Raw genomic sequence first — 22990 nt, 5'->3', positions numbered from 1 at the left:
TGGCGGGAGGGGGGAGTGGGGAGGGGGGAGGGGGCAGGGGGCAGGGGCACGGAGAACGACCAGAATAGAAAACAGCACCTTCTGCAACCCAATCACTCATGCTCTGATTCCTCATGGCCTGTCTGTGACTTTTGTTCTGTGTCATTAAATACTGACCAAAACCCACCAGTCTTCTGACCGGAGGGAAGCCAGGAGCCCTTGACCAGCCATACAGCTCACGCCTCAGACACTTCACCCCAATGACAGGCACCTGTCGTGATCTAGAACCTTCCTCCACCAAAGCACTGACTGTAGCGGTTAGCTTTCTCCTTCCTGCTGACTCTTCCCAAGGCCCATCTTTTAGACAAGAAGAGAGGCCGTATTCTGGGGAGGCCCTCTGTGGACAGGGACCAGCCCCCTGCAAGTCCTGAGGCTTCGGCCCCCTTGACCTGGCTGCTCTGCCTTTTAAATTCAGGCGTTCATCCCTTGGCCACCACTTCATACAAACTGGGAGTTGGTCATTTTCTAAGTGCCTTAGGCATTTATTGTCTCCTCTGCATCTAAACTGCCCTGGGATCTAAGGAGACACAGAAGGCAGACACGGCGATTTCTGCGGCGATTTCTGCTCTCAAGCTCCCAGACAACAGCCACGCACGTTTTCTTATGAGTCTATGAAAAGCACATAATTTTTAAATGAAAACATGGATTTTTGCGGTGTCTTAAACCAGAAACCAGAATCAGAAGTGATAAATCTGTGTAAGTGTAAATTATAATGTAACAATAATAAGAGTCTACAACTGTCCTCGCCCATCAAAGGAGCTTTTTCACTCATTGCAACAAAAAATAAGGCTACAAGGGACCAATTTAACAATGAGGTTGAAGCAGCTCAGATTTACTGCGAGTGCTCAGAAAGATGCATGTAAAACCATAAATTTTAGATCAAGTGGCCCTTCTTCTGATAGCAGAGCCGAAGGCAGCCCAGCAATACAGCAGGAGGGGCGCCAGCTCGGACACGAGACGCCGGCAGCGCGGCGGTCGCCAGCATCCTCCTCGCGGTCCCAGGGCAGCAGCCCTACCTCTGGTGCCACTCTGAGCCTGACCTGGGGCCACACGGGAGAGACGCCAGCCGGTTCCCAGCACGGGGGGACCACAGCGCTGGAGTCCAAGTCTAATGCTGTGGTTAGAAGCACAAACACGCGCCCTCAACGCTTAACCACACACACCAGAAACCTGAAGGAAGGGGAAAGCCCGACACTGATGCGGACGAAGTAACCCAGCTCACGCAGAGTCCCAAAGTGCAGGTAGTGGCCAGTGATAATGATAACAGTCTGCATTTACTGAGCACTTCCTGTGTGCTACACATTGTGCTGAATACTTTATATGAACAATTTCATTTCATCCCTACAGGAACTTTCTGGGAGGGTATTCTTACCCCGTTTGACAGATCCAGATCGAGAGCCAGTGGGGGTGACATGTAGCAAAAGAGGAAGAAGAAGCTGGAGCCCTTGGACCAAGACAGGGCCTGGCCAGCTCCAGGCAGCCTTCCTGGAGGCAGCTCTTCCTGCAGCGTGGATGGGGGATAATCGGGTGCCAGCATAAATCATACACAGCCTAACGTACGAGGAAAACTTGTTAGAAATTTAGGGAAGAGTATGGAAAAGAAGACGGCTGATTCTGTGAAGCCCAAAGCCAACAGACAGATTCATCAGATAATCTAGATAAAATTGAGCTGGCAAGGAAGAATTTTCCTTGTGAATTCACTTTCTAGCACCACCTTCGCTGAATTTCAGCCTTTAGGATCCTCTGGGTCCACAGCCCTTTCCTGGCTTTGGACAGGTACTGACTTCTGCATCCGTGAAACACGAGACATTTTCCCCCCAGTTTTCTCATGCACGTGCGTTTGTGTGTTTTGTAAGGTTCATGAGGTCCGTCAGAGCTCAGAACGATCTCCGACCAGAAAAGATGAAGAGCCCGGCTGCAGGCTTCCCCATCCCGGGGCTGGGTGGGGTCTCTGTCGGGGTGCAGCTCAAGGGCACCCTGGCCCGGAGTCTGCTGAAGGCCCACGGCGACTCCAGGGAGACCCTGGTCTGGTCACCCGGGGGCGCGGCCACAGTGAGAACACTCAGCAGCTGGTGGCGTGGCCGTGACGCCCTGACCAGGCGGGGGGGGGGGGGGGGGGGGCGCGGGAAGGCTGCGTGTCCTGCCCGGTCCTCCCCAGCGAGGCTGCCTGTCCCAAAGCTGGGAAGGAGGCAGGGCCGAGAGGTCTCCAGGCAACCGGGAAAATCCTCATGCAAAGTAAGACAGGGGGCAGGAAAATGAAGCAGACCTTTCAGCCCTAGAGGTGCCCCGTGCACACCTGCCCGCCTCCGTCTGCACCCACCCTGCCCAGCCCCCCTTTCCGTCCTGCAGAGACGGCGAGCTCAGCCCTTCCCCTCTGGCTCCACCGACCCCGGCCCGGGAGCCCACCCTCCGGAGCTGCTCACAGGAATCCCAAATCTGCCTCGCTGGGCAGCCAGAGGACCGTCCCCAGGGGTCACGAAATCAAGTTACTGGTCTTTTTCCTATTTGGAAAAAGAATAGGATGGAACGGAATGAAAAGACTAGAAAACAGCTGAGTCATGGAGTACACGGGGTAGAAAGGTTAAGCTTTGCTTCTTGAAACTTCTGTTTCTGTGTACGTGTGTGTGCGCGCGCGCACGTGCAGGATCACAGTTTAAAACTGTGTGTCTCACTCAGGAAACCGAAGGGCAGATCTCGGGTGGTCCACAGAGCATGATGGCAATGGCTTTCTGAAGAGCTGTGAAGTCACAGGGAAGAAAACAAAACCAGTGGGGACAGAGGACCCAGAGTCAGTTCTGGCCGTGCTGTGTGTCCCCAGCCAAGCCCCAGATCTCTTTGAGCTCCTTCCTCATTTGCAAAATGATGATGGCGATTCCTGCCCTGCCTGCCCCCCAGGGCTCTGGGCAGCTCAAATGGAGCAACGGTTGCTAAACATTGCACACGGCACAGAACAAGGCTGACTGGGGCCCCGTGAACGTCCGGTTTACGGTGGGAAGTTCAAGCCAGGAGGGGAAGAGATGGGTGAGAGGATTGATGGGAGCCATCGCGGTGCACCCTCCGAGTCCCCTCAGTGTCTGGCCGGGTAACAGTGCGGCGGACGCCTCAGGGATCCTTCTGCTGCAGTGATTCTCAGCAGCACAAGCAAAGGAGGTTTTAAGTTTGTCTTGTTGCTGCCATTGGCCCCGGGGCTATTGTGTGTGATAGCAGCCGAATGTCTGATGCCGGATCATTCCAGCTCACCCCACCCCTGCAGAACTGCATCACTATCAGGGTGGAGAGGCAAGCCCACGTGCCTGCCTTTTACTGGCGCCAAGGCTGAGGTTCTCTCCATTGCATGGAAAGATCTTGCCAAACACTGGTTCTCATGCCTTCCTGCATGAGTCATAGACTAAAGAATGAAGAAACGCTTCTGAATGACAAACAAGGAAAAAAGAAAAGGAAGAAAGCTAGGATGATGTGTTCTTGGACCACAACTCCTAGTCAGTTTACATGAGCAAAATCAACATGCAGATCTCTGTTTATAGAGCAAGCTGTTAAAGGACAAAAAAAAAAAAATCCATTCCTTTCTTCTTTTCTAATTGAAAGATAATAGACACACAAAAATCAAATCATAAAATTAGTTCCCAAGAAGAAAGGAATGTCGGCATCTTAAAGTGGGTGCATCCTTCCAAACTTGTTTCTGAACTAACAGGTGGATGGACACAAATGGAGACACAGGAAGATGTTACTTTACAACCCACTTTGTTTATCCATCAGTGTCAGAGAGCTTCACCCATGATGGCCAGTGGAGGGCTAGGACACTTCATTATGCTGTTAGAGGTCGTGTAGGATTCCCTCGTACGGAGGAAGCGCAATTTATTAATCAACCTCACTAAGGGACGTTTAAGTTGCTTCTGAATTTTTTTTTTTTTTGAGATACAGTTGACACATAACATTGTGTAAATCTAAGGTATAAAACATGTTAATTGGGGCTTCCCTGGTGGCGCAGTGGTTGAGAATCTGCCTGCTAATGCAGGGGACACGGGTTCGAGCCCTGGTCTGGGAAGATCCCATATGCCACGGAGCGACTAGGCCCGTGAGCCACAACTACTGAGCCTGCGCGTCTGGAGCCTGTGCTCCGCAACAAGAGAGGCCACGATAGTGAGAGGCCCGCGCACCACGACGAAGAGTGGTCCCCAGTTGCCGCAACTAGAGAAAGCCCTCGCACAGAAACGAAGACCCAATACAGCCATAAATAAATATAAAAATAAATAAATAAATAAAAGATTACTATTAAAAAAATGTTAATTTGATCCATTTATAGTTGCTTCTGAATTGTTGCTCATACAAACAATGGCAGGATAAATATCCTTACACATTCATCACTGTGCACTGGTCCCATTACCTCCGCGGGGTTCATTTCTAGCAGAAGAAAGAGCCAAAACCTGTCTGCGGTTCCAGCGTTAGTGCAAACCACCAAATCGCTCCATGGAGGGTGGGTGCCGGGTCCCACTGCCTCAGCACCTCACCAACAGGGGCTGTCACCAATCCTTCCACCTTGTTCCCAACCTGATAGGTAACAAATAATATTCCACTGCTGTTTTCATCGCCCGTCTCTGATTTCAGTGAGGTGTGAACTTACGAATATGGCTCGTTGTCAGCGCACCTGTACCGCTAGCAGTGATGATGAAAGCATGCTGTGTACTGAGCCCTGCGCTGAGCTCCTCACGGAATTCTCTCTTTCACGCTCACGATAACCCTGCAGGCAGGTACCGCCGCCCCTGTTTCACAGAGAAGAACAGAGGCTGAGCGAGCTTCACTTGCCGAAGGTCAAGGAGCCGGTAAACAGCGACCCCAGAACTCAGTCCAGGTAGACCTGCCTCCACAGCCATGTCCTCGAGCGGGGCTGTGCTTCCACTTACCTCCAGATGCCAGTGGGCTGATTCTGTGTTTCTTCTAGGGTTGATTCTAGCTGGGGGTGTTATGTGTTTATGCCCTTCGCCCATTTGACAATTGGAGTGTTCATCTTTTTCTTCTTAATTAGCAATAACTCTTCGTATATTAAGAATAATAAACTCTTTGTCATTTTTGGCTACTTTTTCTCTGTGGAATGTATTTACAGCCAGTTTACAACTTTCACTTCTGTTTATACTCAGTGTAGGGGTTTGAGCGAGGGCTGGAAAGAGCCTGATGTAGGACCCCTGACGCACAGAGGGTCACGAGCAGGCGGGCTGAGCTGATGTCACATTTAGCTGGTGACTCAGTCACCGAGCCAGGGGCTTGGCCGTGAGGAGGAGGAGGAGGGAGGAAGAAAGAGACGGACTGAGTCAGCTGAAGCAGCGGTTCCTGCTCTGTTGGGTCTCTTGCTGAGTTGCCCCTCCAGGACTTTTGCTGCCCCTTCTGCCATACCCCACCCCATCCCACCCCCCGAAGAAGTGGCTTTTGTCACTGGGGATGGTTCCAACGGAGCTAACCCTCTTCTTCTCATTCCCAAACTTAAATCTCCCTTTATTGAAGCAGAGACTAAGATTTGTTGACAGACCGTCCTCCAGAAAGCAGGTCACACGCCAAGGGTGGGGTGGGGGCGGTCAGAGGCCAGGCCTCGGGGCGCCACCCGGGCGTCTGGCAAGTTGCTCCAGGCTCTTGGCCTCAGGGTCCTCGTCAGCAAGATGGGGAAACGATGACAACGTCACACGGTGGCTTGGAAACGCTCATCAAGCGTTCTGCCTCATGGGACCCGAGTCTCAGCTGATGGCCTGCTGCCCACCCACCCTCCCCCCCGGGGCCCTTAGAGACGGAGCAGAGAGGAGGCCTCGTGGGCGCCCGTAGGAGGGTGAAGCTGCCGCGACCTCGCTGCCCTGCTCGGAACCTAGAACTTCAGCTTGTGTGTCTCCAAAATCGCCCCGCGGGACAGCGGCCGAGCTCAACGACCCAGCTGGAGGGCTGCAGGCTGCCTCTGTCTGCCGCCCACAGCTGCAGGCCCCAGGGGCTGGTCCAGAGCCATCCCGCAGCCCTAGGAGCCTCTGCCTTTGCCTTTTATTATACAGGGTGGCAGAGTTAAAGTTTACAAACAAGATCCCAAATACATCAGAACTCCTTGGAAGACAGATGAGAAAGGTGATCCGCTTAATTCACTATCGGGACCAAAACAATCCCCTCGCCAGCTGATACCCGATCCCTCAATACCGGTTAATTCCCAGCCACCCCTCCTAGCTCGCCCTCACCCCTCCTCTGGCCTCGGCTCGGCTGACCCTAGCTCTGCTCTTGCGCCCAAAGCGCTTCAGACTGGAAGGGGTGTTCCCACCACGCCTGGAGCCCGATTCCTTGCAAAGGAGGAAACGCACAGTTGACCGAAGTGCAATGCGGCCCAGGTGCGTCTGGCCAGAGCCTGGCCACCGTGCCCTTGGCCGCACACTTGCCAAGCCCTTCTGCACTCGTCATGTCCTTGGTCTCCCCCAGACCCTCCAAGCAGCACAGCTCCTGGTCCCCATTTCCTGACGGGAGCCAGGCATCAGCTCGCACTCCGCAGGCAGCCTCCCGCCAGCGCCCCCACCCAGAAGCCCTCGGTCAGGAAGACACAAGCGTCCCAGCTCGGCAGCTCGAAGTCAGGGCTGAGCGCTCGCTGGGCGGCCTGGAGGCCCAGGCTCTGGGCGCCCACGGTCCTCCCCAGGGCGGTCACGTTGGCATCAGCAAGCGGGTGCTGCCCCCCGCCCTCCAGCCCGTCCCCGGGCCTGTCCCATAGCTCAGCTCACCTGTGAACCGGGTGGCACCACAGCCCTTGGGGCCACACGATAGGAGGTAAAACCCATCACAGCTCTTAGGAGGAAGCTGGGAAATGCAGCCAAAACCAGCATTGCCCAGATGGAGGATTAGAACAAACCTACAAGAAGGGCTGGCATGCGAACCACACACACCCCAAGTTCAAGGGCACAGATGCCAAGGAAGGCTCGTCCGCGAGAGAAGCCACAGGCAAGGCCGGCTCGAGGCTGCTCTGAGCTGCTCTCCACCAGGAATCGTGAAGGCTTCTTTGGGATAATCCAGTCCAATCCCTGTGTTTAACCGTTGACGGAACTAACGTCCAAATAGGTTAGTTAAGGGACTGGGTCAGCTGGTCAATGGCAGGAAAGTGGCTGGAAGTCAGGCGGCTCCAATAACGCCTCACGCACGCTTCCAGGCACTTGGACTTCCCTCCAATCCTCTTTCACGTACAGACACTCACCCGCATGCATGCCTACACACACGCATGCACATGGGTAAACATGCATGCATGAACACACTCACACACCTACGTGCATACACACACGTACACACATGCATACACTCATGTGCACACGCATCTATGGCACATGTGCTCATACGCACATACACACACACATGTGCTTGTACACTCACATGCACACGTGCACACACCTGCACACACACATCCGTGCCTCTCCTCCTCAGGCAGGAACGTCGCCCCAGTGACACGCTGACCAGGAAGCTCTCAGAGGGGACCCTGTGCGCTGGGGGAGGTCTGATTTACTTTCAGCTTTGAGTTTGCACCTGACAATCGGCCGACACGCAGGCCAGCGGCAGCATGGAGCTGTGAAGTGACCATGGGTAAAAATGCTCAGGAGGGGCCCATGCTGGCGCCTGGTGCAGAGACCCGGCCGCGTCCCGATGGGTGCGGGCAGGAGACGTTGGTGTAAAGCTTGGGGTCTCTGTGGTCAGCCCGGGTCCAAGATCCCCCACCCCGCCCTTGACGTTGGGCAGCTGGCCATCCTCACGCGCTGAGTCCGGGCCCACGGGGGTGTCGCCAGAGCGAGTGAGATGCTGCACATTGGCTGCTGCCTCCCGGCCCAAAACAGCCAAACAGACAGAAAGGCACCGGGTTGGTCAACGCCCGCGGTGGAGAAAAGCGCCGTCCTGCCCGTTCTTTTCCAAAACTCCAGGTCTGCAGTTGCCCCCGCGGGTGAGGGTGGTAGCAAAGTTTCCCCAAACCCTCTCGAAACTCACCCGATCGAGAGGTCCTTTCCCGGTGGACGCCGGGCGCCCGGCCTCTATGCTGCTGTCCTCCACGTGCTGCCGTCCGAGCATTCTCAAGCCACGTCCTCTGGGTCTGCACGTCCCCACTAGATCACAGCGCCCGGAGGGCAACGGTGGCCCCACGTCAGCTGAGAACTTGACCCGGGAGGCGCCCAGACCTGGCACAGGAGAGCTTTCCTTCCACCCTGGCCAAGCGTGTGGTGAGCTCCTGAGAGCGTCTGTGAAGTCGCTGTTTCCCAAGGACTCAGTCCAGCCGGGGGGGGTGGGGGGGAGGTCAGAAGCCTGCCCCTCCTCACGCCTCTGACCCCCAGCCTCGCGGGGGCCTAGGGCGCGCAGGACCACAGTGCACCCGATTAGAGAGGCGGACACGTCCCTGACGGCCTGGCCTCAGAACCCACTCGGACACCCCGGGGCCGCGAGGCGGGAGCGCCACACGCCGGCCAGGGTCAGCATCCAAAGGCCCCTGGGCTCGCACATGTCCTTGGCTCACGAGGACAGTCTGGGCAGCCCCTTGGCCCAGAAAGCATCGCCAAGCTCCCTGTAAACGTCCTGGCAGCGGCCTAAGCTCGCGCAAGGCCTCGGGGGTGGGCAGGTCAAGCTCCCTGACTCGCAGCCTCCTCGGGGAAGAACACAGGAACCGGCCAGGGCCTGGGCGGCACTGCCTGCTGACCCGCTGCACTCTCGTCACTCACCGAGCAATCGTGCTGAGCTGACTGTCTCCAAGCAGGCTCGTGTTTAATCCTCCCCACGACTTACTCCCCCAGTGAGGAAACAGCTGCCGAGAGAGGAGGCAACTGGACAGGATTACGGGGCCAGAAAGGATGGGGGCCTCGGCCAGAACCACACCCCAGGGCCCCCCGCCGGCCCCATCCTCACAGACCGTCATGAGCACCCACTGTGTTCAAGCAGACAGACAGCGTCCCACACTGGCCGGCACGTCTAAGCAGACAGACAGCGTCCCGCACTGGCCGGCACGTCTAAGCAGACAGACAGCGTCCCACACTGGCCGGCACGTCTAAGCAGACAGACAGCGTCCCACGCTGGCCGGCACGTCTAAGCAGACAGAGGAGGGAGCGGCCCCGGCCTCCAGCCCCGCACGGGGCTCCGAGCAGGCAGGGCAGACCCCCCCCGACCCAGCCCCGCGCCCGCTCCTGTCTGGATGACAGCCGCCCGGTCTCCATGGCAAAGTGAATTGTCCTCCGCGAGTCAGGATGCCCTGAGGCCTCACTGCTACAAGCTCGTGGGTCCAACCAGCCGAACACATTCCCATCCGCAGGAGTCCCTCCGCACAATTCCAGTGCCCAATCCTTCGATGCCCTTTAAGATAATACAAGATGAAGAGAATACTGAAAAGGACGCATGATTTGCTTGAACTGACCTGGGTCTGGTAAACCGACAGGCCCTCAGAACTGTGCTGGTTTAAATGCACCTTCTAAAAAAAATAAAAATAAAAATAAATAATAATAATAAAAAATAAATAAATAAATGTACCTTCTTCGCAGTGAGCCACTGTGCCCCCTCCAGGGCAGGGGGACACTGGAAACGGGACGCAGATGGACTCCTCGGGAGGGGCCGTGAGCAGCTCTGTAAGGGCAGACGCTCTCTCTCACCATGACCCACGTCTCGACATGAATGGAGATCTGGTAAAAAGTGAAGAAGGTACTTTCATGTAAAGGTACCTATGGGGCGTCTGCTTCCCTCTGCTCCAGTAAAACATCCAACCCCACTGGCGGGCACCGCTGGAGCCCCCCGGCCCACCTCCCCTTGCAGCCACTGCTGCCACCAGCTCTGAGCAGGCAGCTTGGCCAGGTCTCTCGGGTGCCTGCTGGGACCTCTGGGCACCGACACAGGAAGTGACCCCGCCACCGCCGACCAGCGGGAGACAGAGCCGCGGGGAAGGCTCCTCCCTTTGTGGGTAAAGGCAGACATTTCCAAGACGCGTTTCTCCAGGCACGCGGGGAGGCCTCTGGGGGCCGGTCTCCCGCCATAAGGCAGCTTGTAGGACCTTCCCTGCCTTTCCTCCCTTTTCCTGCTCCTCAGCATGATTTCCCAAATCAACCACCTGCCTACAAGCCTCTCTCCCAGCCTCTGTCTCAGGGTAACCCAGACGAGAAAAATAATTCCCTGCGGTAAGATCCAACGACAATAGTTTTCAAATCAACAGGAGATGAGACCTTACAAAAGATGTTTCTGTCCATTTTTACTTTCAAGGAGGCAGCCCGGGAGACACGGATTCAACATTGAAATATACAGAATTCCAAACAGCATCTCAACAATTTGTGTGGACCATTAGTCAGAAGAGTTGAAATAGGGCTTTTGCCCAAATCTGGGATGTCTGGTGGCTGCAGCTCTACAAGAACAGTGAAGATAAAGTTTAACTTTACTTCCCTGAGGAGCCTGAGAGACAAAGAGGCCAAGAATATCAGGTCCAGTGTGGCAGGAAGAAAACGTCGGTCACATCAACGCTAAGCGGCTGTCACCACACCTGAGCTGAAACGGCTGAAGCATCCTTTAAAATGTACTTTCCAGAAAGTCGAAACCAAACATCCCACACTAAACAAATATTTTAGAGAGGAGGAGGTTACCCTCTGAGGGGTATCTGGAGTGTGATGGGTGAAGGACACTAACATGGCAATGCTCCCAAAATAAACACATGGAGCCTGGGAAACCAATATTGTGCTTCACCAAATATACAAATCATCCTGGGAGCACTCCAGAAGGACAGGGGTTGGCTGCAGACGGACTGCCTGTGTGGCTTGGACCACTCTGGGAGCACCTACGCGCTCTGCTTGTCGAGCTTACCAGTGACGATCAACCAACACCTGGAAAGATGCTCCAGAGAGTCCGAGACAGCACGGAGAAAGGAAGTTCAAAGCAAGACACCACAAGCACACCTGACCTGCGATCACTATCCCAAAAGCTATAGGGAAATGCCGGCCTTGGTTCTTCTGCACAGGAGTGCTGAGTGGGGAGACTGGAGAACCTTCCGGCTGTGTTCCAGGGCATGGGGTGGGGCAGGGGGGAGGGTGTCAGCCACAGCGGAGGCCAGGAGCTGAACGAGCTTCTCCCAGTCCCGGGTTTTCTGTGCCCCAGTTTCCATGTCTTACAAAATTAGGTTGCTAATATTGACAAAAATCTTGAGGAAGAAGAAAAGAAAGAGCCTAGTGGAAAGTGCTTTGTAAAAATAAACAGGATCATGTCAACTAGTATTTGAGCTAGGACAGATATTCAACTTCACCTAGAAAATCCTACGTTCATAGCTAATATGTCATCCCCACAAACTACCAGGAAAGGACATATTTAAACAAATTTACACTTGAAAAAGCTTTAACATGCCCTTAAGCACCACAGAAGCATCTGTCTCTCATGACCGATGAGCCGAAAAGTCATTCTCGCCTCACACTGCAGAGAAAGGGTGTCTTCCCCCTGGCAGCACTGCTTGAGCCCAGCTTTAATTAGAGCACAACTTTGAAAGCCACATGTATGGATTGATATAATTCAGGCTGGCCTCCTTCCACTTTGTAAAAATGGGTCAACTTTTCTTTGAGCAAGTTTAAAAACATTCCACTCTTTATTGGAGCTCCAATTTGTCACTGTAATTGATATTTTGAAAACAAGTACACGGCTAGAAATAATAGTCCCATTTGCTCAGTCTAGAAATTCATCCTTGCTGAGGCCCAGTCTCTATGATAAATCAGCAAATTAAATGAAATGTTCTAGTTACTGAGCATCAGTTGCTGCTAACAGGACAAAAAGGCATGTGCCGCTTGATGGAAAAGCAACCAACACCTTTAAAGTCATCTTGAAAAAAAAGCTAATCTGAATCTGATCGAGTCTCTCAATTCAATCACCAGTTACCAGGGAACGTGTATGGAGGAATAAGTTAAACGACACCATGGGAACACAGTCAGTGAAATCCAGAATGATGTGTGAAACTCAACATACAAACTTGGCCAGTTTTTCAACAAAAGAAAAGGGAAGAAAAAAGAGAGAGCGAGGAAGGTGAAGGATGGACTTAATTATTTAAAAAGGTAAAAAGACACACCAGCCAATCAAATTGCGTGAATTTTATTTGAATCCCAATTCAAGTATACAAACTGTTTTTTAAAATTACAACTTAAATTCCTGGCCATGAAGGAGAAACCACTACAGATTATTTTTCTCCCCCAAACAAATAGAAAATTGTACAAAACATAAATAAAAACGTTTTTAGACATAAGATATCAAACAATATGACTCTGATCCTGGAGAAAAAGAAACAAAGAAGCTGAGTTTTACAATCTCCTGGATTTCTGCCTGAAAGCAAATTTAAAACAACAGCAAAGGGCCAGGAGCATCCAAGAGGAGCTGCACATCTGAACTGAGGGAAACAGATCAGAGTTCAGGGAGGCCGTACCAGAGAGAATTGAACTGTGCAAAGAAGGGTTCCAGAAATCTGCACGGGGGCTCCTTGAGCCTTTGGCTGAATCCAAACCTGTGCATTCATAGGGGAAATTTCTACAAGGCTGGACAAAGAACTGAAGAAGAAGTATAATCAGAACAGTTCCCAGAGCTTTCACAGGGCTGGGAGGGATGCAGATTCTAACCAGCCGTAGTGGACACTCCTGCTTGAACACCCAGAGCAATATGTAGAGATGCCAGAAGTGGCACACCTTAGTAATAGGGTTAACTTAGCCCTAAAGTACAGACTAGTCTAGAACTGCCCTAAAAAGGGCTTAAATACAAACCTGGCAAGGATTAATCAGAAATATGTAACTTAATTTTCTAGCAAAACAAATTCCAAAACATTTTAAGAAGACAAAATCCAAACACTCAACGACCTAAACCCCATAACGTCCCACATCCAATCAAAAATTACTAGACATGCAAAAAAGAAGCAAATTATGACCCATAACAAGAAGGAAAATCAGTCAAAAGAAACAGATCCATAAATGACAGAGATGTTAGAAACAGCAGACAAGGACTTCTAAAAAGCTCTTATACGTATACTTAAAATCTCAAAGGAAAACATGCACATAATGAAGAGACAGAAGAAAAATATTTTTAAAAAGAATCAAATGGAACTTTTAGAGAAGAAAAATACATTATTTGTTGGGAAAATTTAATTGGACAATTGTAACATCAGATCAGATGCTACAAAAGAAAGGTCAGTGAACAGGAAGACGTTGAAATGGAAAATATTCAAATAATAAATAGAAGGGAAAAAAGACAAAACACACACACACACACACACACAAACTCAGCAACCTGTGGGACAATATCAAGTAGTCAAATACACATGTAACTGGAGTCCAGGAAGAAGAAGACAGAGAGTAGGTGGCAAAAACAAATTATTTGCAGAATAACGATTGGAAATTTTCCATCTCTGATGCAAACAACAAATCCATAGGTCTAAGAAGCTCAATGATACACAAGATGGATAAATGCAAACCATAGCGAGGAACATCATAATCAACTTGCTGAGAACCAATTGTTAGCAGTAAATGCTTTAAGTGGCCAGAAAAAGATAGATATATATCTATATTCCTATATTTCTATGCCCATATAAATGTGAAAGAAAGCAGATTAGCTGTTGCCTGGGGCTGAGGATGGGAAGAGGAGGTGAAATTGACTGCAGGGGCATGAAAGAACTTCCTGTGGTGGTGAAATTGGTGGTTCTATAACTTGACTATGATTGTGGTTACAGGAGTGTGTACATTTGTCAAGACTCATTTAACTGCACCCTTAATATAGGTACGTTTTATTACATGAAAAATGCGCCTCAATAAAAATGACTTTAAAGTAATATGACATCTTTAAGATAATTGAAAATTTAACGCTTATTGAGTATTTAATGATATTAAAAATTACTGTTAATTTTGTAGGTATGATAATGGTACTGTTATATTTTTAAATGAGTTCTTATCTTTAGAAGTACATAGTGAAATACAGATGAAATTATATGATATCTGAGATTTGTCTTTTAAAAAATGTAGGTGGCAGGGGAATGGAAGAAGTAAGGATAAAACAATATTGGCCACCAGCTGGTAGTTGTTGAAGTGGGATATTGGGTACATGGGCGTTCATTATACTATTTTCTCCACCTTTTAAAATAAGTGTTTGGAACTTTCCATAACAAAAAGCTTTTTGAAGTGCTTTAAACACATGAATGATGTCATGTGTTTATTCATTTAAAAATATAAACTGATCAACTATTTTGAGTGGCAGATACTCTGGGGCATAAAACTAGTAGAATAATATTGTCATAATATTTCTTATTGCTCCATAGTCAACACTCAGTTTAATTTAGCCAAGATTAAGGAGTTAGATGGGGGTCTGGTGGAATTTTGAAGGGAACTTTTCAACACTCCTAAAGACGTCCGTAGTCTCCATTCGGTGCAACTGCCCATCATAACTTGTACATGCTTCTCTTTAATATGGTAGCACCAGCACTAGGCTGCTGGCTATTGACCACCATCAGGATAATTTCTAATTCACAGATAAAGAGCTTAAATGAGAAGGAAGGGGGAAGAGAAATAATCTAAACTCCCTGATGGGGAATTTAAAATGGAGAAATTATATGTCGGCTACAATGTAGGGCACTATAAATTCAACACAGAATAGCTTGGGAACTATTCCTAGGGCACTAGGCACTATAAATTCAACAGAGAATAGCTTGATTCCAGTCTGGCCTGAGAACAAAGTCGGCCCCATAGACTGTAAGTGAACTTGAAGGCAGTGTGCAAACCAGCTGACACGGAAGACTCTGAAAGTGAAGAACATAACTCGAGGTACATGAAAACAGCAGTAATATGGAGAGATGGCTCTCTTTCTACAACTTGGGAAGAACTTGGTAGAGAAGTTGTAGGAATCCTCCAAACGCAAAAGGGAGAATTCAGGCAGATCACCATCAGCACTACACAGGACACGTTATTTTCATTTTTGCAAAAGCAAATATGCTGATTCAGTCTGATTCAGTCTGCATTTGCCAGCATGCTTTCTGAACATTATACCCAGTGTTCACATTCTGCACAACATGTTGTGATGCAGCCTTACACAATCCTGCCCGCCCTTTCCAGGTGGGCGGCGTATGCCAACAGACTGGCATGCAGCCTACTTCAGGTAACAACACAGACTCCATCCTGGGAGGAGGAATTAATTAGAAAGCAGCTGACCGCTTCTTGAATGGACCAGCCTAGGCTGGGAAAGACCAGGACAAGGCTCCTCCCAGCTAAAGCTGAACCCCAAAGTCCAAGGCTCATGGGATCATTTACGAAAAGAATGGAGGAGACCTTAGAACAGGCTGAGTCTGGCTTAGCACCAGGATCTGCCAAGAAACTAACTGGGAATAATGTAGAGCTCAGACTTCAAGCCAGGACTAGAAAATGATAGCCCTAACATTTTTAACACAGAGACCATCAGTTTTATTATTATTTATTGGACCTCCCAAACTAGGGTGCCCGTAGAATTTACTGTCCAAAACTGCAACACTTTTAACAGGAAGGGGGACCCTATAATAATAACATGGGGACAACAAGCAGAAAATGGGACTGTTCTGGGCAGTGAATATATGGTCAGACCACCTAAAACCACAGCATGTTCTGACAAACAACCGAGCCCCTCATCTTACATGGACCCTCTACACATCATGCAACACATGCCACCAATTATGTACCTTCCATTCTCACTGGCCAAGTCCATGGTGCTGTGATGTTGTCTGCAAACCAAGGAGATGCCTCAGAAGAAACCAGCCCTGCTGACACCTTGATCTGCAATGTCCAGCCTCCAGAACCATGAGAAATATATTTTTGTTGTTTAAGCCATCCAGTCTGTGTTATCCTGTTATGGCAGCCCTAGCAAACTAATGCAAAGGGTAATTTTTAAACTTTTATCAAATGGTTACCTACAGAGTAGAGAAGAAGGCAAGGTGGAAAAAGCAGGGATGAAAATTAAATTTTCCTGAATACAACTCAGGTTACAGCTTTGATTTTGAAGCCAGATAAGTATTACATAATTATGAAAAAACTAAAACAATGAAGGAAACAAAAAGCAAAATGCACCAAATGATGTTAACCTGATATCAAGGGTCCAATTATCTCAAGTAACTTTAAAACTCAGTAATGTGACTGTGTAGCTAGTGAGCTATATCCCCGTAGAGAAAAAAAACAGCAAGTAAAACTCAAATTGTTTTCAGCAATTACAATGTTAATAATAAAAATTGAAAGTGACATTCTGAAACAGGAATAGGTAGAGAGACACACACACAGGAATGATAAAGCAAATGAGTAGCTATGTTGATGTGATATTCAGCATAAGGGAAAATAGATATAGACACAAAATTTTAAAAAACCTAAGTGAAAACCTTGTAATCCCATAGTGGAATTGGAAATAGCATATATTTTAAGAAAGTTTTTTCCCTAGTATTGTCCATTGTAAAGTCCTAGAAACAATGACCAACCCAGGAGCAATGAACAGGTCTAGAACTCAGACTTTGGTCCCTCAGTACTATTTCTATCTATAAAGAACCAGGGATACTTTGGATAAATAGATAACTCCAGGTATGAGGCAGGAAATAGAAAATGAGTCTGGAATATCTTGTCATAGTAGAAGTCTAGGAAGCTATGAATGGATTTAAACAAGCCATATATGTGAAAGACCTATTTGTTAACTATGGTATTTATAGAGATGTGTGTATCTTTTGATGGATTCTAGAAGAACTATCAAATTATTTGAAAAGAAGTAAATAAAAGGAATCAGGCATTTAACCTTCTTTCCTGCACAGACGGTATTTCCAAGAGACAAAGAGCTGATGAGGAACTGTTTTTCTTCAAATACGTTTAGAGCTTGTAAATAAACGAGAGAATGTCGCCATCTTGCCACCCCTGATGGTGACGGGCACTTGTCAGGGCACTTGTCAGGGCACTTGTCAGGGCACTTGTCAGCGACGGCTGCAAAGACCAGGAGGCGAGAAGCTGATGGGGAGCTTTGAAGTGGATGAGTCAAGCTCACATTTGAATTCACTGATTAGCCTTAAGTCACAAGAAGAGCAACACCCTGTCATAATGAGCCTCCTGACAGAAATCCACAACATCATCAGAATTCTTGAAAAAAACATCAGAAGTGAGTATGGTCAAGCCTCTAGATCTGTCAATTCACCGGAAACACAGCAGGCAGAAGACTGTGTTAACGGACAGGACATAATCAGCAAAATCCAAATTACAGGAAATTTCTACAGGACAGACAACCTGCTTATTTAACAATTAAATTAAAAACAGGGAAGAAAGATCTATAGATTCAAGAAACTTAGAAGACTTATCAATCAAACGCAAGAGGACCTTATTTGAACCCTGGATTAATTAAACTATTTATTAAAAAATGAAAGCATTGGGAAAATTTAATTATGATGATATTTGGTAACATTATGGAAATACTGGCAATTTTTCAATGTTTGACAATGGTGATGGGGTTACATTTTTATTTTTTAAAAAAGAAGTCCATATTTTTAAAAGATATTGACGTAATTATGGAAGAAAAAATATGATGTCTTGGATTTGCTTCATAAAAAGCTAGTGGAAGATGGGAAGTCAGGGTGGGGGAGATACAGATGAAACAAGAGGGGCCGTAAGTTGATAAACATTGATCAGGATGTTTGTTTCAACTCTGACAGCAGTTCTTGTTCTAGGTTAAAAAGACAAAAGTGAGGTCTGGGGACTTGCCTGATAGAGCAGAGACATAAACCCAAGGTCATCCATCTCCAAGGTCTCCATCGGGGTCCAAAGTGGCCACACCTTCTCCGGGGTGATGGGGAGTTCGCCCCTCCTGCCCGCACTCGCCACGCAGAAGCCTGGCCTGTGGTCCAAGAGCTGGGGCTGCCAGCCAAGGCAGGGGTGGCACAGACCCTTCCCTGCCCGTGGGGAGGGCTGAGTGGGCCCTGCAGGCACCGTCGTCTTCTTCCAAGGACACAGCAGGTCCCGTCTGCCACCTGCCCCTCTCTCACCAGATCCTTGTGACAGCAGGACGAAGGAGCGGAGCCAGGGGCCTGGGCGTCAGAGCCCGCCCACCGCAATTCTCCTCGTGGAAGGACAGACAGTCTCCTCCTTTGACAAACATCGGGGAGAGTCTGATCTTTAATTTACTATAGGACGCGACAGCGTCAACGTTTAAAAGACAGGACTGGATAATTCACTGCAAAGGGAGGCTGAGTTTTTCTTGCCCTGCTTTTAAAACTTCCAAACTAAAGAACTTCAGGTAAAAGGGAAACTGGACTAAAGCTGGACCAGGAGGGTTCCTTGGACGTGGTCAGCTCTGAGGACGGCTCCATGACCCCAGCATCAAAGCTCTCATCTTACTGTGATAAATTACCCGGGGCTTGCTTGCATTCTGTGATAATATTCCCTACACGGTGCAGGGTTTGTTGTGAACTTCAGATCAGGCAGCTTTCTCCCTGACCTCTAACCCCCCAACGCGCACTGGGGCTGAGCCCCCATATCCTCACGCCCCCTCCCCTCTGCCCTTCCCATCCCTGTCTCTGGATCCTTCCTCTCCTCTCCACCATCACTGTGCCGACCCCCCGCCCCTCCCCACTCCCAGGACCCACCGCCTAGAGGGAGCTCCCACAGCTCAGTGGAGCCCACGGGGGGTTTCTTCTGGTTGTGACCCCTGGATTCTCCAAAGAATCTTCAAGCGCAGCCCTTGGGTTTGCCCCTTGTGGACCACGCCCGGACAGATGCTGGGTTCCTTGCCTAATCCGTGTTCCCAGCTGAGGACCAAGAGGAACTTTGGGAACAGAAGTGACAGAGTGCAAACCAGCAAGGCCAGGTCTATGACACGATGCACAAACACACCCGGGTTGGATCTGCGCCCCCCTCCCCCACATCCCCGCAGGTTCTTCCCAAGGGCTCCACATCTACAGGAGTAGACAGACCGAGGCGGCCTCGGCTGGAACCAAGTGTGAAGTGCTCCCCCCCCCCATTTTTTCACTATGAGAACGGGGTGTACAGGAAGCCGGGCTGGAGCTCTGGAGAGGACCTCAGGCCCCCTGACCTTCAGCCCCCTCTGCTTCCCAAGCGACGGAGCTTGGATCAAAGCCATGTCCGTGGCCTGCGGCTCACAACAAGAGCTGCTCTCACGGCATTATAGTGTAGACTTCTCCAGAGACCCAGGTCCCCAGGGAAGGCAATTTTAAGTCCACCTTCTCTCCAGACCCAGGGGCCAATGGTGGCTCCTGGCAGAGGGTAACCTGGCAAGAAGCTCACAGCTGGTTCCAGGTGTCAGGGGGCGTTGGGGTGGGAGAGCGTGAGGGAGGTGATTCCCTGGTTCCCTTGGTGCCCGGAGGCTCTGTGCGCTCCTAACCCCCCGGGGCCAGCCAACCATGTTTCCACTGGGAGTCAGGTCCCAGTCGACCAAGTTCCCACAGGCATTTTAGGAATTACACGTCAAGGTTTAGGCACTGGGGCGGTGAAGCACCATCCAATTACAGCAAGTTCCAAATCTGCAGAGAGTTTCCAATTAAGTTAGTTCTTGGTGTCTGGAGATGGATGCATTATCTTCCTTTGCCTAAAACCACTTCAGGGAGCCCAGCAGATCACTGAAATGTGAGCTCATCCTGTGCCAGAGTTTATTCCCTCATCGCCACAGAAATGAAAGGGCAAGGGAATAAATGAAGGAAAGAGTCTTCCATCCCTGCAGGTGTTTGGTCAGGCTCCACCTACAGGCATTTATCATTAACCCATCAACGGCAGATCGCCGAAGGACAGAGAATTAGGGAGCAGAAATCTCCAAGCGTTTCTAGGGAATCTGTGGACTAACAAAATACCGCACGTGAAACGTCTGCAGTGTCTGAGCTCGTAACCTGCACTGGCGTTGAGGGCATCGTGGACACAGATGCAGAGGAGGGATGCCCTTCTCCATCCATTTCTGTTTTCTTATATCTGCAGCAGGGGAAGGACTTCCTGGGTGTAAAAGAACAGTTAAAGGTAACGGAGCAAAGTCAATCACAAGGGAAACTGAACACAAATGCATTTCCTCAGCGAATGGCACAGCGTTCATGACGTGTCCTTCTCAAGGCAAGGATTGGGGACACAGCAGTGACGAAAAGAGACAGAACTCCTGGCCTACTGGGGGCCTGCATTTTAGCGCCTGGGGGTCTTTTTAACCTTCCAGGTGGCCCACTGCCCCCCATTCTCAGTGGGGTCTTCCTTTCCAAAGCCCACTCCCCACCTCCCAAAGTTCTAAGTCACTCTGAAAATAGAAAAGGTTTTCTTGGCGAGAATTTTCCCACCTCCACGCCACCCTCTTCCCCCTAAACCTGCAGCCGGCGGCCCACTAGTGGCCCAGCCCCAGGCAAGGGAAGGCCCGCCCCCCAGGAGTGACTTTCTGGTCCTTTCCCCACCAGGATGCTGGGATGGGGGAAGGAGAGCTTGCTGCTGCAGGCAGAGGGGGTCTACTTCCCTGGCGGGGACTCCGCAGGAGGGGAGAGGCGGGGAGAGCAACCGCACATCAGTGCACCCCTCCCACCAGGCCAGGCTCGAGCAGCCTGGAGCAGAGCCAAGGGGAGGGGCAGGACTCTCTCGGGGCGCTGAAAATTCACCCAAAGACCCCTCCAAGTCCCCAGCGGTGGAAATGCAGCTGCTGTAATTCACCCCGAGAAAGGAGCGGTGCCAAAAACCTATCTGGCGCAGGAGTCCCTCCTCATGGGCGTCATTTTACAGGCGGAGGAGGGAGGAATGCAGCCCCAGGGTCACACAGTCACATGTGAGTGGCAACGGGGCCCGGGGAGAGCGATCCTCTTCTCTCTTCTCTAAACAAAATCCCCGTCAACACGCCCAGCTCACTGGCACTTCCCAGACTAACCCGAGGGCCCTGAGCACGGCTGCGGGGCCTGGAGGGCAATCCCGAGATAGGTGGGGCTGCGGATGGGGAAGGAGGCGGGGAGGCGAGCTGCCCGCCAGGTGAGTGCCGGTGCAAAGCAGAGGCGCTCGGTTGCTTGGGGGCAGCGGTGTGGCGGCCGGGTGGCCGGGCCTGCAGGGCTGCTCACGTAGGCGTCTCTAAGATGGAACTGTCCCCGTGCCACCCAGGCCCTGGAGTGTCTCAGCGGCCGACCTGGCCCACACCTCAACCTGCCGGCCTATCTCCCGCATAAAACAGGCCTTCGTCCGCCCGCCCCCAGAGGTCAGACCAGGACAGCACTCACTCCGAATGGCTTCTACCCCGGCTCTTTACCTGGCGGCTTTCTTGTCCCGGCCCACTGCCCGCCCCAGGTCCTGGGGACCACGAACTCCCCGGCCCGGAGCTGAGCCCTCTGGGGCGGCTGGCTCCGGAAGAAAGCCGTTCCCCGCCCGCTCCCCACTCGCGCAGGCACGCAAGAAAGTCAGTCTGAACTCTGCAAAGGAGAGCTTCTCCTCCAACACCAAAAACAACAGAGCCCTCGATGGGCCCGTCATTTTTCGGGCCCCATGCTGAATGCCTTTAAAACTGCCTGAATGAAGATAAGACAGGGTTGTGTACGTTTTCTGCACAAATGGTGGAAAGTAATAAAATAAACATCGGGGGCGGGGGTCCCGCCTACTCGCAGCTCCGTCGCTATTTGCAACAAAGGCCGGAAAAGGACGAAACCTCGGCGTGGAAGGGCAGCGGGTTAGAAATGCGCCCTCGAAGGGCGGGCGCCCCTCCCGGGAGCATCTACGCCACCTGGGCGTCAGGCCCCGACGTCCCGCCGCGGAGAGATGGCCCTGTCTCCCCACCGTCAGTCGCCGCTGCCACAGAAACCACAGCGAACGTCCCGGAGGAGGACTGCGCCCGCCCTCGCCCTCCGGAACCGCCCTCCCGGGGGTGGGAGCCGCGCAGGCAGAACCGCACGGCACGGGCGCAGGGGACCCGCCGCTCCTCGCAGGGGCCACCAGCCACGTAAAGGAAGAGGCAAAGGAAGACAAAAGAAAATCTGAGGCCAACATGGGAGCAAGTCAAGGTCATCTCAGAAAGCGTAACCAATTTCAAGTCCACTAGTTTATTCATTAAAGAAGGAAACAAGACAGAGACGGTCCTCAAAATGAAGTCCCAAGAAGGACACACCATGCGGCTCCGGTGGGCGGTCACTGCAGAGTGTGTCCTGAGCGTTCTCCGCTGTTCGCCCCCCGCGCCGGCCGCGACGAGAGGGGTTGGCATTGGGAAGCAGCATCGTTTTAACCCCCAGAGAAGCCAACACACCGCGTGTAGCTGAGGGAGGCCGGGGGCCCCAACCCCGCCAGGTGTCCCTACAGGTGCCCCCCGGCCGTGCCCACTTGCCCAATTCGCTTCCGTGAGCTCCAGGGCGCGGGGCCCCTCCCGGGCGGGCGGACTCGTGGACACGCACACTCGCGCGCACACGCGCGCACCGCTGCCGCGCGCACGCTTCCCATTGGCGGGAGGCGGTGGGTGGGGCCGGGCGGACCCAAAACAAACAACCTGCTGCCGCGCCGCCGCGTGGCCCCCGCCTGGTGCGCGCCCGCTCCGGAGCTGCGGCCACCTGGGCCACCTCGCTCCCCACCCCTCTCGGTTTGCGCCCAGGCCCCGCCCCCGCGGGGCGCCGCGGGGTTATATTGGGCCGGGCTGAAGGTGGAGGCGAGACGGAGCCGCGGCTGGCCGGCGTGGAGATGCTGCTCCGGAGACCGGGGGCGGGAAGGCGACTGCGGGCGCCACGGCCTCGAGGACTCTGCTCCGTGGGCGACAGAACCTGAAGGCCGGACCCTCCCCCCCGGCGTGGGTGGCACGCACAGCAGCCGCCACGGTCTCGGCCCGCGAGGACGCCTGCCCGGGGCCGGGGACTTGCAGAAAAGAAACCCCCATCTCGGGAACGGAAAGCAGATGTGCACGCTTCCTCCTCCAGCAGGAACTCGAAGCCCCGCGCGCTCGGGCACCCGAGGCTGGAACCGCGGCCCTGCACGCCTCCCCCGAAGTCTCCACTCCTTGACCTGAAGGCAACACGCCCCCC

General features: G+C 51.7%; 1 protein-coding gene across 1 annotated transcript; it reads right to left on the bottom strand.

Moving 5' to 3' along the window:
* On the bottom strand, nt 1-22032 carry LOC309607479 (uncharacterized protein). The gene is made up of 4 exons (XM_082346047.1): nt 15698-22032; nt 8736-9683; nt 8014-8129; nt 1-4799 (listed from the first exon to the last, which is right to left on the bottom strand). The coding sequence occupies exons 2-4, from the start codon at nt 8927-8929 to the stop codon at nt 4744-4746; spliced, it is 366 nt and encodes a 121-aa protein (XP_082202173.1). The 5' UTR covers nt 8930-9683; nt 15698-22032; the 3' UTR covers nt 1-4743.
* Between the last annotated feature and the right edge of the window lie 958 nt (nt 22033-22990).

This window comes from Balaenoptera borealis (assembly GCF_965194805.1).
Source record: "Balaenoptera borealis genome assembly, chromosome: 12".
NCBI classification, from domain to species: domain Eukaryota; kingdom Metazoa; phylum Chordata; class Mammalia; order Artiodactyla; family Balaenopteridae; genus Balaenoptera; species Balaenoptera borealis.
This window is presented reverse-complemented; position numbering and strand designations above follow the sequence as displayed.

Bases quoted from the DNA above. Each gene is read 5' to 3' on its own strand.
- LOC309607479 (XM_082346047.1), bottom strand. From the start codon at position 8,929: ATGACGGTCTGTGAGGATGGGGCCGGCGGGGGGCCCTGGGGTGTGGTT. The intron at 8,130-8,735 runs GTGAGTGACGAG...GCTGTGATCTAG, and splicing joins CAGCTCAGCACGATTGCTCG to TGGGGACGTGCAGACCCAGA. The intron at 4,800-8,013 runs GTGAGTTTCGAG...TCTGTGAAACAG, and splicing joins GGAAAGGACCTCTCGATCGG to GGGCGGCGGTACCTGCCTGC.